The sequence below is a fragment of the Chaetura pelagica genome, unplaced genomic scaffold, assembly GCF_000747805.2.
Source record: "Chaetura pelagica isolate M959 unplaced genomic scaffold, ChaPel_1.0 scaffold455, whole genome shotgun sequence".
Taxonomy (NCBI): domain Eukaryota; kingdom Metazoa; phylum Chordata; class Aves; order Apodiformes; family Apodidae; genus Chaetura; species Chaetura pelagica.
In genome coordinates this window covers 2,470,750-2,484,729 of record NW_009953483.1, presented here as the reverse complement: position 1 = coordinate 2,484,729, position 13,980 = coordinate 2,470,750, and the positions used below count along the sequence as shown (strand labels likewise).

Genomic DNA, 13,980 nt, shown 5'->3' with positions numbered 1-13,980 from the left:
GGGCGAGGGCTTTCGTTGTCACAGTTCAGTGCCCCACTTGTCCCGGCGCGCCCCTCCCCGGCCTCTCGGCCTTGCAGCCTGGCAGCCGTGCGGGTCCGGGGGGCCGAGCCGGCCTGAGGGACCTCCGAGTTCAACGGAGCCGTTGTTGCTTTTCCTTCCAGATTTCCTCTGTGTAACTCAAAGCAAGAGTAATCCCCGTCACCTCTTCTTTCACCGTTTCTAAGAGAACTGAGAAGATGGTGAATGTTCTGAAAGGTGTTCTGATTGAATGGTTAGTAGCAGCACTTACTGTCTCTCGTGTGTCAAAAGTTTGCATATTTATTTAGAGGTGGACATATTTCTAAGTAACTTAGGAGCCTAGTCAGAAAAAAAAAGTAATTGTTGCGAGGAGGGGTAATGCTGAAGAAGCAGGCAGAAGAAAACTGTGACCACTGGGGGAAGGAGAAGCAGTTGTAGGTAATTATAAATCCAGACTCCTTTTTTTTTTTTTTTTCCAAGATACTCTTTCCTACTTAAGTTTAACCATTAGATGTTTGCTCTTGTTCTTTATTTTGCTTTCAAATAACTGGGTTTTTATTGTTTGCAAGTGGTGTGTTGCTTTACTGATTCAACAAGAAGATGAGATCGTATTTCATCCTTTCTTTGTCTTGTTTATCAACTTCAGACAGATTCCATTTGAGGGTGACATGTTTGTAGATCATTGTACTCAAAAGCAATATGCTTGTAGTTTGTAAATGTAACATTTTGGTGTATGTGCAGTAAACATGTTTTCATGCAACCTGAAGTCTAGACTAAGAATGAGATAAATGCTTGCCTCCAAAGTAAAAAGAAGCATCAGTCAAAGTTTGTGGGGTCCTTGCATACAATTATATGGTATATAAGGTTTTTGCTGTGCACTTAGACTGTAAATATATTAACAGATTATAAACTGCACAAAAGCCAAAGAATGTTGAACCTCTTGTGATGTGCCTGCATCATGCATACAGCTGTGAGCTTGCCACAGCCAGCTGCTGAGCTGACTGGACCTTAGCCAGCTCAAGTCTGGCTGTCTAAGATAAGCTCTTTGATCCACTGAATTTTTGAAGAATTCTGGCAATATTATTCTGTTACTCATTTTTTGTAAAACAGATAAAACATGCTCTTTGCTAAAACTTAAACTTTGAAACCACTTTATCTGTCTGCTTAGTATATTGCAGCTGTTTCAGTTACCTGTAATTGTCATAGTTTCAACAGGTGTTCTTGTAAACACTTAAATTTAACTTGGAAGGTGTCATCAGGAAAAATAAGAAACTGGTCAGTTACACTGTGATAAATATACATTTTATATGTGACCACTGTTTTTCTGTGCTACACTACTTTGTGTGAGAACTGTTTTCTCATGCATTTTGATTACTTTTAAACACAAATGTGCTGTAAGAAAAAAATGTTTTTATGGTGCTGTTTCTGAAGATAGAAATGGAAGTTCAAGCTTGCCTCATTAAGGTTTGATTGGTTGGGTTTTTTTGTTGTTTTTTTTTAAGCTACTCTATAACAGCAGGATAGGGGCACTTCTCTGCCAATCAAGCAGCCAGTTCTTCTCTTTAGATTTGTTGTCAGTTTCTTTTTATCTCCAAAGTAACCCAAGCACTTACTATTGTGAAAGAAGCAATTTTTTTCAAAAGCTTCATAAACTTTCTTTAAATTGCGAGCAATTCTGGACATTAATCCCTCAATGAACTTTGGGAGTGTCTTCAAAGAGTGGGATTTTTTGTTTGTTTTTAACTGTATCTTATTACAGTGTTTTGGGATCTGATGTGTGTTTGTCTTTACAGTGACCCAGCAATGAAGCAGTTTCTGCTCTACCTGGATGAGTCAAATGCATTGGGAAAGAAGTTCATCATACAAGACCTGGATGAAACTCATGTCTTTGTATTAGCTGAGTTGGTTAACTTCCTCCAGGAGAGAGTGGGCGAGTTAATGGACCAGAACTCTTTTCCTATTAATCAGAAGTAAAAAAAAACCTAGGGAAGTGAGGTTACTGCAAATTTTGGAATAATGAGTTTCAATAGCTTGGTTCACTACTGTTAATAAATTCTAAGTGGAAGTGGCTACTCTAGAAATGGATCATTTTCATAGGCGAAATACTTTTGAATTGGATTTTATTTCTCATTCGTTAAAATCCTTGAAATGATACACTTGAGGAGTTGCCTAGAGAATTTATGTGCGCTCCCTGGTTTTCCTTTAGAATTTTTAACTTGCCAGATTGTATGACTCAAAGATGAGAGTAGTGTTTCTGTATTAGAATGCTCTATTAAAGCCTCTGACATATTACATTGTCCTGGTTTAATGGGTTTTATACACCAAAACAAAAGTCGGTATGAGTTTTCTCTTGGATTTGGTGGAGTGTTTTGGTTTGCTGTTTTTTTGTTTACTTTTTCTAAACATTTTACAAATGCCCCATACTACTCACCTGCTTTTACCAAGACTGTGCTTGCTGTGTTGTTCTGGGTTTGGGGAATGGTGAATAATAGAGAGATGGGGACAACAAAATCCATTACCCCAGATCATCATATTTTAACTGTAAATTGATTACTTGCATATTGACAATAGCAAATTAAAGGGGTGAATTGTTGCTCTACCTATGAAGAAAAAAGCTGGTTTAATTGTTTTGCCCTTCAGGTTAGCTCTTCCTCCCCTCTTGCACTTTGCTCCAAAGAGCCTTATAGTTTCATAGGTTTTTATACACGGAGTAAAAATTCTGATTTGCATTTGGAGCTCATTACCTTAGACCCTGGCTTATTTAGTAAGCCAGCTAGTGCATAATCATAAAACCTGTGAAGATTTCTGTCTAGAAATGTAGTAGATACAGATGACAGAAACAAAAAGAATAATGTGTATTACCTTTTCTCTTACCCTACTTCCTACTCAAAATAGTCAAATTTCTTTGACTTATGAGTAATAATTTATGATTGAAAGGCTTCCTAGAATATTATTTCAAAGGAAGCTTGGTTTTCAGACTTGCTGTTCTTCATTAGATAGATGCCATCTTTTTATGTTTGCAGGAAAAACAATTGTAAATAGAAAGGCTTTTATAAGGAACAGTTTTCTTTGTTGCGTCTTCCACTTGATTTTTTTGCTTGTCCAGTAGATACTAGGTTAGTTGAGGTTATGTTTTGTTTCTTTTCTAGGAATAGGGAAACTTCCAGACAAAGGTTCACTGGATGTTTTTAGACAAAAAGCTATCCAAAGAGTGTTGTGCAGAATTACATACTGTGTGGATGAGCAATAGCACTGTGGAATTTACCTTCAGGTAGTTTCTGCCCCAATCCATCCCTTTCCCTCTGGCTGTACACAACTATGGAGTTTGGTCCAAGCTGTTTCATCTTTCTTTTACGAGGGGATGCTTCCATTGTTACATAGATCAAGAACCAACTACACATCTTCACTTGAAATAAAAAGTTGAAATTTTAATGGATGGTTTATGATTCCTTGCCTCTTTCTAGAGATGAGTTAAACATTGACCTCATGCCTGTAATTTTGCAGAAGATTATTGGAGCTCTTTTGCTGAAGTAGATAATCAGTAGTCTTGGCATGGCATGATAGCCTTATACAGTTTATTTAAAAGTGTCTAATAGCCCTACTTTCAATCCTAGGGTTTTTTCCATCCAGATTTTGATGAAAGGTAAGTGATCCCTCACTCAAATGACAACATTTTAATAAAAGTCATGTTAGAATACATCTGTTACACTTCTCTGTATTTAGCATGTCTAGTTCTACATTTCTGTTGAGAGTTTCCTTTTGACTCTAGGATAAACTTCTTTTTTCTCAATTGTACAGCTTTATTGTTGCATTGCCTGTGTTTTAGCTTATATTTCCAGTTATAAATGGCTTATGTAATACAGAGGGACAGAAGTTCTGAACTGTATAAACAGTTAGGCATGCATTCTTATACTCTTTGGTCTTAATCTTTTTCAAGCACACATGTTTATGGGTTTTAACTTCTAAACCTGTCAAGGCTTAGAACCTTCCTGCAACCTAACCAGGCCTAATAGATTTTGTGCTGAAAGAATAAAAAAGATACAAAAAATCAAATTACTATCTTCTTATGGGGTCTACAGAGCTGAGTTATTTGTAGTTTCTGTGGGAAAAAATGGTCTTTACTCATGTAGTATAGTGAAGAAAATCCAGTGAAGAAGCTCTTAGAATTTCGGTATGTATATGTATGAAAAAAAACAAACTACCACCACCTGAGGGTGTCTGGGGTTCAATAAGCTTGGACCCCAGGAAACTTAAAAAGAAAAAAAAAAAGCTTATACTCCTGTAATTTGTGTGCTTTAAAAAAATAAACATGCCAGATGGAAGAAAAGTGGTTTAGATTACTAGATTTAAAAATGTAATTTTGAGGTAGTTAGTATTTACACTTGGAGTTTTTAAACGTTTTTGCTTGCTTTGATTTAGGTGTGAGGAATTACTGGTGAGTTGAGCTCAGGGAATTTAATATTGTATTAAGAATCTCTTTAAATTTTTTTTAAAGGCTGGAAGTATTTGAGAATAAAAAGTTAAGGAGAGCTGTTTAAATAAATACATGTTTTCCTAATAGAGTTGATATGGTGAGAACATCAGCTCTTGCTGTATTCAGAATATTATGTGTTAATTAAACATTTCTATTCACAGGTTATTCACTTTTTATTTTTGCCTGGTGTGTAGCATAGGGACTGTTCTCTGCTCAGGTCCTACTTGAGCAGCAAAAGCAGAGCTTGAATGGCAGATGACTTGTTGAAGTCGCAAATACTATCTTAATGGGCTTTCACTGCCAAGAGTTGAGCTGCTGCTTTACTTTCTGTTTTCAGTTCAAGTTGAAGAATCTTCTCTACTGGAGGAAGAGCAAGGCAGAATAATTACCTAAAGGATGCTTATTTGAATTTATTTTTTATTTGCCACTGATTTATACTTAGTAGCTCTAAAAAAGCTTGCAAGTTCACTCATTTGCATTTTGTGATGTGAACAGTTGCTCTTGGGTAGTTACTGTAAGTTTCAGTAGCCTTGTAAATGTCACTTTTCATTACCACAACTGCAGAGACTGGAGTGATACCTGACAGAAAGACAAGAGATCTCTAAAGGGAGGTAAGAGGATTCGAACAATGCAAACAAAGCGTTTGTTAAATGGGAAGAGAGGGGTAAAAGCTGAAAATGTAGCTTCCTATTAAAATAAACCAAGAGTACCTCATGACTTTTATTGAAAATGATCCTGTTCAATGTTTTGGGTTTTTGCTCAAGCCTCAGGTTATTTCTTTAAGTTTGTTTTTTTTAATGATCTTCAAATAAAAGCTGTTGTAATATAACTTCAACAGCAAGTAAGTGTAAATGCAGTTGCGTATTTAGATACTTTTAAAACTTATGGGATAAACTAACTCAGGAAGGTGGGTTTTATAACATGGGGGTTGGCAGCACAATGAAGATGACCCTAAGTTAGTCGATATAGGGATTATAACGAATTTCTTAGTTTATTACCAACATGCAAGTCCCCTTTTCTTATTTGTGGTACAACATTGATCCCAGGGAGAAGAATTGTCCAGTATGGTAAAGGAAGAAATAACCAGTGATCAGCAGAGAGACTGGATGTGGCCTCAAGAAGGAAAAGTGTGTTGAACAAGAATAGAGAAATGCTTCAGGTTATTGTACCATTTAACCTGAGAAAACCCAGACTGACTGGATTGGGCTTTGTAGCTAAACTACTAGCATTGTTTCATAAAAAGGTAGACATCTGAATCCATTCAGAATAAAGAATGATGGGAGGGGTATTAGTTTGGGTTTTTTTTAGAAATGTAGTGTGCTTATAATGATAAGGGTGTTTTTGTTCTTTGTAGCACAGTGCAGAGAGCTAGTGTGGTGTGCCATACAAAAACTGCTCCAAGTGGTGTCCTGCATTAAGAAATCCTATTTTACAGTATTTTCAGAATTGTAGAGTGTATTCAAAAGCATATCTTCTGATTGATTTTTTTTAAGTCACATATCAGATTTTACTGGTTTTTCTCTCTCAAGTTAACTCTGCAGGGCTGCATCCAGTGTGTGAGAACAAACTGGAGAACGTGTATTTCATGCATTAACAGGATTGTTCACTGTGAATTGAAGAGAATGGTATTTCATGGTGTCACTCAAATGGCTTATTTTAACTTTTATGGTGATGATGCCAGCTAAGAAAAGTGTCCAGTTTCACTGAGCTTCTAGGTTGAGCTTGGAAAAGTAGTATTCTAAAAACAATTTAATAAATATGTACATAAATTAACAAGTCTTTAATCGTATCAACCAACACAGGCTGAGAGATATTTTGCTCTTCCAACCTGGCAGTAGGCCATTGAAGAAAACAGTAAGCTGTTGTAATAAATAATTTTGCAATTCTCCATCTCATAGCAAATTCCAGTCCTTTTTCCATACTGACTTGTTCATGATCTCGCAAATGATCCCCTTAAAGCTGGTGGAGGTTAGAGTGAAATGAAGCTTTGTCAGAATTGGGTGTCCATGTTAGTTTTGTAATTCAGACTTTGGCAATGCTTACATGTGCACGTGAACTATACAAAGTTAAGGATTTAATAAATTAGTGAAGTTCCTAATGATGGAAGAAAAATTCTTCCTCAGATAAGTCACCATCTTTGGTCTTGTGACTTAGTAACTAATGAGATGGAAAAGATAGGGTCTCTAGAGAAATATAACATGGAGCTTTTTTTTTTTTTTCATTATGTAAGAGAAATAATGTTGTACCCATCTTTGTTTCATATTAAAAGATTTTCAGGACTTGAAGTCCTGAACAAGTTGAGGGCAGACCAGTAAGGGGAGCTCTTACCAATATTTTAAACTGCTTTTTAGAAAGTTGCTGCAGTGTGGACAATGGTGGGTCAGAGACTTCCCCTGTTTTTGAACATTAATATCTTTCTGGATGTGCTTTTAGCTGGAGATGAACATTCTATTACAAGAGGTTCTTTTAGAAAGACATTTACATTAACCAATTTTTTAAATGTATATTTAGCTTGGAAATCCTGAAATGTTTAGTTATCCAATGTTTTCTGTGCTTAGGCACACAGTTCCGTTACACTAAAATAAGGTGTCTGAAATGTCATCTTCCCTTCAGATATTACTGGTAGGTCTTTATCTTCTCACCATTAGCCTGCTTTAGGAGTTGCTCTATATTAACTTATATCATTCTTAGTAAATGTAAATCACAGGAAGAGGCTGGTACAATCAGAAGTTACTTTTATAAAGGTTTTTTCTCTGTATTTCCTCATACAAAATGCATGTGATTGTAGGGTACTTGCTCCTCAGTTCACATGCACTATACCATATGGAAGGCATACAAGAACTATTTAATCTTACTATACCTCAGTCTGCACTTGGTATTTTTGCATCTATATCCCTTGGGTGCTGCTCATAATACACAGAAATGAGAATTTTTTTTCCCTGATTGCCCCCTAAAATGAGAAATTTTATTGGTTTACACCTATGTAGAGGTAAAATTCAGTATGTTCCCTAAATAAGAATTCCAACAATACCCACCAGTTAAGTTTTAATATGAGGGGGAAAAAAAAAACAAATCTCAGACATTAGTAGCTGTATTTTTCAATCAGACAGAAAAAGTAATTTTCTCTCCTCTGATTGTGTAGCAGTAATAAGCAGATTAACTGCAGAATAGAAATGGACTATAAAATTTCTGTCCGGTGAACAAATTAAAAATGAACATTATAGAGTATTATTGTTAGCTTTTAGCTGTTAGTGCTTGATTGATTCTAGGTGTTAGTAACAACAGCAAGTATAAGGTTCCTGGAAGAGATCTCATTTTCAGATTAATATTTTTCTTTCACCAAAAGAAGAGCAGATTCATAACACCCATGCAGGAATGGGCTCAAACACGCTAAAGACCATCCACCCACTACCAAAACTCTGGCAGATAATTGATTAGCCATAATACTAACCCCTCAGGAAAGAAACAGCAAGCAATTTTTTTTGATGACTGTAGATTGAAGGAGTAGGCTGTCAGAGCTGTACAGTTGTTCATTTTTTTATTACAGAAAAGATAGACCCTGTTGTAAATTACTGGGCATGCAGAATGATTTGCAGTAGTGGAGAGATGACTTGCAGATACGAAAGTATTGTGCATTTCTGCAGTGTTGGCATAGCTGATGCACTGTCAATAGTGAGAGGCAAACATACTAAGCAAATGTCTATAATTTGCCAGTGTTTTGTGTGTTGTGTTCCAGATGTTTTGAAACTGGAGGAGTGAGATAGGAGCATGGAAGAGAAAGAAGTTAGGAAATGGGGGGAAGAGTGCTTGTGCCTAGCAAATCTTTTTAATTGTGAAACTGAGCAAGATCACAAGATCATAAGGATGAAATTAAGAGATAAATTGCACTTAATTTTAGTTTTGTATCCAAAAATGTACTTGCAATTAACTAGAACTTAATTGGTTTACAGAAGGTCCTGTATTTATCATCAGAGCATCATGAGGGCTGGAAGAACAAGTTTTTGTAATGTTATGTCTGTTATTCTATGTTACTTCTGTCCTGGATTGGAGCACTTTTCCATATGGAATGACAGTGTAGTTTTGCTTCCTTTTAGTCTGGATTCTTCAACATTGGAACTCTACAGGGTGTAAAATATGTTTTGTATGTGTATCATTATGTATATAGGTATGGATTCCAAAAAATGGAGATTCAGAAGCAGTAAGTAACCCTGAAATAATGATATCCTTCTGTATCATTAAGGAGCTTGAAATTAAGATATGAAAGAAAAATATCTTTTCAGCTGTAATGTGAAGCATGGTCCTGGGGACCATGTTCAAGGCCAGGCTAGATGAGGCTTTGAGCAACCTGGTCTAGAGGCAGGTGTTCCTGCCCATGGCAGGGGCTTGGAACTAGCTGATCTTTAATGTTCCTTCTAACCCAAACAATTTTATTATTTGATTTTGCATTTGAGAGTGATTGTACCTTTAATCTTGGGAAAAATCAAAAATCAGTATAAAATTTAAGAAAAAAAGAGGCCTGGTTTCTTAAGGGGTATTTGAAGTGGCTGTTGTCAAGCACAGCCATGGGAAGATCAGTGTGACAGAGAACTGCAACAGCTTTTTCCTGGTGGCCATGTTGCCATTTGGGTAAAGTCAGCTGCAAACATCTTTTGAGAGAAGGAGAGTAGGGATGATGAGTGAGCAGAGCTAAGCATGTGAACAAATCTGTCAGGAGGACCAGGGAACCTGAAGTCTTGGAACTTGTTCATGTTTCCCTTTCTGGCTTAGAGTAGGCTTTTTTTTTAAAAGCCATTTCTGTCTGTTTACCCTGCTGTGTGGTAGCAGGAGCCAGAAAGAGCTGTAGGGAGTGGGAAGGAAGGATTCTGAGGGTGTGTGTTTCAGAAGGCGGTTCCTAAAATTGTTTAGGAGTGAGAAACTAGACTAATCTGAAATTGGCTTTTCAATATGCAGAGTTATTCTAGCTCATTTCTTTTTTTAAATGTACTACAAAACAAAAGGAACTGTGAAGGTGCTAGAAAGAACTTCTATTGTTTGAATTGCTAAATGCAGGAAGCAACATGCTACAAGTCTCAATTTGAAACAGGGAAAGGAGGCTTCCATATAGTGGATTTTTTTGTTATTGTCATAGTTACATGAAGATCATAACCAAAATAAGTCATAGAAACAAAGAGAGAAAACTGATATAAATGGCCTATGTTTAAGACTTGTGGTCAGACATTGGCAACAAGCATAATGTGTGTGCACCAGTAAGTATTCAATGCAATTCATTTCAAGTATGATCTCTGGTGCCATGTGATTGATCTTTTTTAAGGAAGCAGCCATTTAAATATATAGAAATGGTGTAGCAAGTGTTAAGAACATAGACAAACTGCTAAGTCATTAGTTCCAATTTCTTCCAGATGTTGGTAAGAAAATCATTAAGAACTAATAAATACACAAAGCAAATATTAGCAAAGCAATTAAGAGTTTGTTTATGCGAATGTAAGCTTAGGTACCAACTGCAGAGAATTTACTAATCAGAATTGTTCTGCTATCTTTCAAGAGCTGATCGTATGTGATATCAAATTCTACATTTAACAGTAATGCTTTCACTTCTGCCTTACTGCTAAAGTTGTGAAAACTAGTTCTCTGAGAAGGAAAGATGTTAACAATATTAGCTTGGAGAAGTGGAGGCTGAGGGGTAACCTCATTGCAGTCTATGGCTTCCTCATGAGGGGAAGAGGTGTGGCAGGTACTGGTCTCCCCACTCCTGTGACCAATGACAGGACTCGGGCAAATGGTAGGAAGCTCAATCAGGGGAGGTTTGGGTTGGATATCAGGAAAAGGTTTTTCACCCAGAGGGTGGCTGAGCACTGGAAAAAGCTCTCCAGGGAAGTGGTCACAGCACCAAGCCTACCTGAGTTCTGAAAGTGTTTGGATGATCTCTCAGGCACAGGGTGTGACTCTAGGAGTGCCCTACACATGGACATGAGTTGGACTCGATGATCCTGATGGGTTCCTTCCAATTTAGCATATTCTATTATTATTTTGGTGAGACTCTCTCACAGGTTAAAGAATAGTTCACCTTTAAATTAACTAATATAATCTCATGGAGAAGTGAAAAGTCTGACATTTCTTTATGATCTTAAGCAGGTAGCTTTCCTTTGCCCTAGTGTAGATTTCTCCATCTGTGAAATGGGGATAAGAGTACTTATTTTTCTGTTACTCCTACTAAGCAAGACTGCAGCCTTGCTTTTTATTCTAGATATACAAAATACACAATCTCAGCCACTTGTCTGAAAAGCCTAGGGACTGTGGCTTTCCACCACCTGCTATTTATATTATTGTTCCAATGTGAGCTTTTTTGAAAAAGTTTTATTAAGTGCTTTTTTATACTGTAGACATATTCAAAGGTTTTACTTTGAATTAGAGTTTCATATAGATACATTTCTTATGAAATAAATAAGAAGGGGGCCTTACCTGATGTAGCACATGAAATAGGCAAAAAATGACTGTGTTTGTTTAATAGAGTAACATATAGATAGAATCATGTCTGTCCTGGCTCTTCTCTGTACCCATTTCAAGCTTAATTTATCATTCTTCAATGTAGCTGATCACAATTGTATGCGGAATTCTAGGTGAAGTATTCACAGTACCAGTGCAATAGTGTTGATATTCCAGATCTGTCTCACTAAAAGCTAATTTGATACTCCCCTGGGAGTATTATCCTCGTTCATGATCTCATCGCATTGATGCCTTATGGATACTGTGTTGCTGATTGGCAGACACAGATTTTTCTACTCTCTTTTCAGTTGATGCCTTCAGTTTAAAATGAACATGTGTAAGTCCTTCAGTTCATTATTTTTGAACTCTGTACTATCATATGTAATCCCATTTTTTAATCAGTCTGCTTCTGTGGGTCATCCATTCTTTTCCAAACGATGTATTTCCACTTCTAGTCTGTACTGTTGATACTTAAGTTTCTGCCATCAGCAAATTTTATTAGCACACTCATGTTTTTGTTCTAAGGTCAGCTACAAAAATATAAAAAAGGTCAGAATCATGACTGTGATGGACCTCCATTTATATAGTATCTCTTCAGTCAGACCCTTTTCTTTGGAGCACCATCCACTGCCATACCTGTTAATTTATATCCCTTGCCACCACTACTAATCCTCATCTCTTCAGTTTAGTATCTTTTGTATGGCACCATCTGAAATACTAAGTAAAGTTAGAAAGAAAATCTATACATTAATATGTTTTCCTTTTTTAGCACATCAGTTATCTGACAAAGAAATAATGCAAAACTTGCATTGCTGTTCAACTTAGTGTGTATTGTTCCATTTTCCTATTTACCAAAGCGTCATTGTCCTTATCTACAACATGTTTTTCAAAACCTTATATGCCATTCACACCACATGGATAACTCTGAGCTTGCCCTTATTTTTTTTTCTTATACCCTGGGGTTTGTAGACCCTAGGATTGCAGGAGGACTGGGAAACTGGAGTAAAATAATGACATACCTTAATTTGAGGCCTAGGCTTCTTGATTGCTTGTGTAGCAGAACTAGTAGTTGATTTGGGAGCCCTTTAAAATCTTCAGCTAATTATTTTTATTATTAATTAAATTTAATTTTAACAACTTGTTATGGAAATAAACTGAACCAAAAGGCTAGCTTTTGATGACTTTATACTGATTAATAGCACCACTGATGGACTCTGGGTTCAAATGACATCTAGAGATGTACCTTTAGTCACAGAAAAAGCACAGAATAGTAATTGCACAAAATTAATGCAATACGTAGTGGTATTTTCCTAAGTGTGATCTGTCTGTGCTTTCATAGAGCAGAGTGTCCTATAGGGAAGTTAGAAGAGCATGTGTCGTTGCTGTAAATAATAGAGGTTTTGACTTCTGTTTTCACTTTGGAAGCTGAGGCCTTGTCTTAACTTGAAGGATATTCCTGGATTCCAGTCACTCAGATTATGGACTTGGCTTGGGGTTGCTGTTGCTCCTCTTCTGCACATGGGCGAATGCTGTAGTCCCTCCCTGATGTGCAATCAGGTCTTGCTGATTCGCGCACACAGATGAAGAAGATGGAGAACTGCTGCCCTGTTGCAAAGTTGAAACATGGTCTCAAGTATCTGGTTCTAGTTCCAGGGACTCTTGTGTATCTGTCTGAATTTATTTTTGGAAAATGCATGTGGTATGTTGTTAAAACGAGCTGCAGCAATGATGAGAGCTCATCTTCCTGTGTATGTTTTTCCAGTCCTCCACATGTGCTGGGTGCAGGATGGGTAGGACTCCTCCCAGGTGTTGCTCAGTCATGGTCATAGCTTGTAGAGACTGGTGAACAGCTACCAGACATAGTTTTCTCTTGTTATTATGAACCCAGTTATGGAAAACTTCTGATACAGTTGAAAGGACTAGTAGGCAATACATGGGTAGAGAGGGCAGGATTGCAAAATGCATTAAAACTGCAGTTGTGTTTTGGAAACCTCTCTGTGAAGATTTTTGCTCTGCTACCTAAGCTTAATTCTTATGATTACCTGTAAATTAGGAATTGAGCTAAGGCAGAGATGCTTATATTAAACAGAATTCGGTGGAACCAAATAGGTTAATTATTCAGGGTCTCTGGTCTTCATAGCTCACCAGTTGATAGTAACTGTTGTAAAGCATCCAGAAATGGAGTCCTAACTCCCTGAAAACTTTTTATTACAATTTAGCTGCAGAGATGCCCAAGGGTCTACCTATTGGAGTGGAACTGAAAATCTTCAGTAAAAAAAGCAACATGTTTCCAAATGAGAATTTTACTAGCAGAAGAAGCCTACACTTAGCTCATAACACATCATGTCAGGCTTCAGGTTTTCACAGACCTAGATGGTCCCGTGGCACAAAGTTTGGACCCTTTGTGCTATAGGTTAAGATAAAATCCTTGTAGAGCTTCAGGGAACACCGTGAAAAATAGAAACCTTTTTGCTTTCTGAAATGGTCAGTAAGTTTTGGTCACTAAAGCCAGCAGTGCTTTTGGTCTTTGCACTTCTTGCTCTCCATGTGCAATTTTTTAGATGGCTTTTTGAAGAGCTGGTAATTAAAGTTTGTTCCTAGTTCTCTTACAGTACTAAGTGCTTCACACTTTTTCTGTTTAGGCATTTCATTGTTCCCTTCTGAAGAAAGGGAGCGTGCAGTGAAGGTGGTACCTGGATACAGCTGCGGGGTTCGTTTGCAACCCCAGCCCCTTGTTACTGAGGCTCCCGCGGGCTTTGCGGTGCCGGTGTCTGCGTTGTGTCCTGGGCTGTCCAGTTTGGGAGAAAGGCGCTTCCTGCCCTTCCACGCGCCTTTGACCCGTTATTGTTAGCCGTGTTTTCTGGGAGCACAGGTTACGTTTAGCATGGGGCACTAGTCAACACGGGTAATTTTCACTCGTGGCGGCTTTAAAGTCAAAACGCAGCGAGTCGGTGGTGCCCGTGACCGGCTGGGAGGCGCGGGACGGGACCTGCCGCCCCGTCACC

At 37.5% G+C, this 13,980-nt stretch overlaps 1 protein-coding gene across 1 annotated transcript; it reads left to right on the top strand.

Moving 5' to 3' along the window:
* The first annotated feature begins 236 nt into the window (after positions 1-236).
* GTF2H5 (general transcription factor IIH, polypeptide 5) lies at positions 237-1,992 on the top strand. The gene is made up of 2 exons (XM_009998536.1): positions 237-271; positions 1,812-1,992. Exons 1-2 carry the CDS (start codon positions 237-239, stop codon positions 1,990-1,992), a joined length of 216 nt encoding a protein of 71 aa, XP_009996838.1.
* Positions 1,993-13,980: the final 11,988 nt, after the last annotated feature.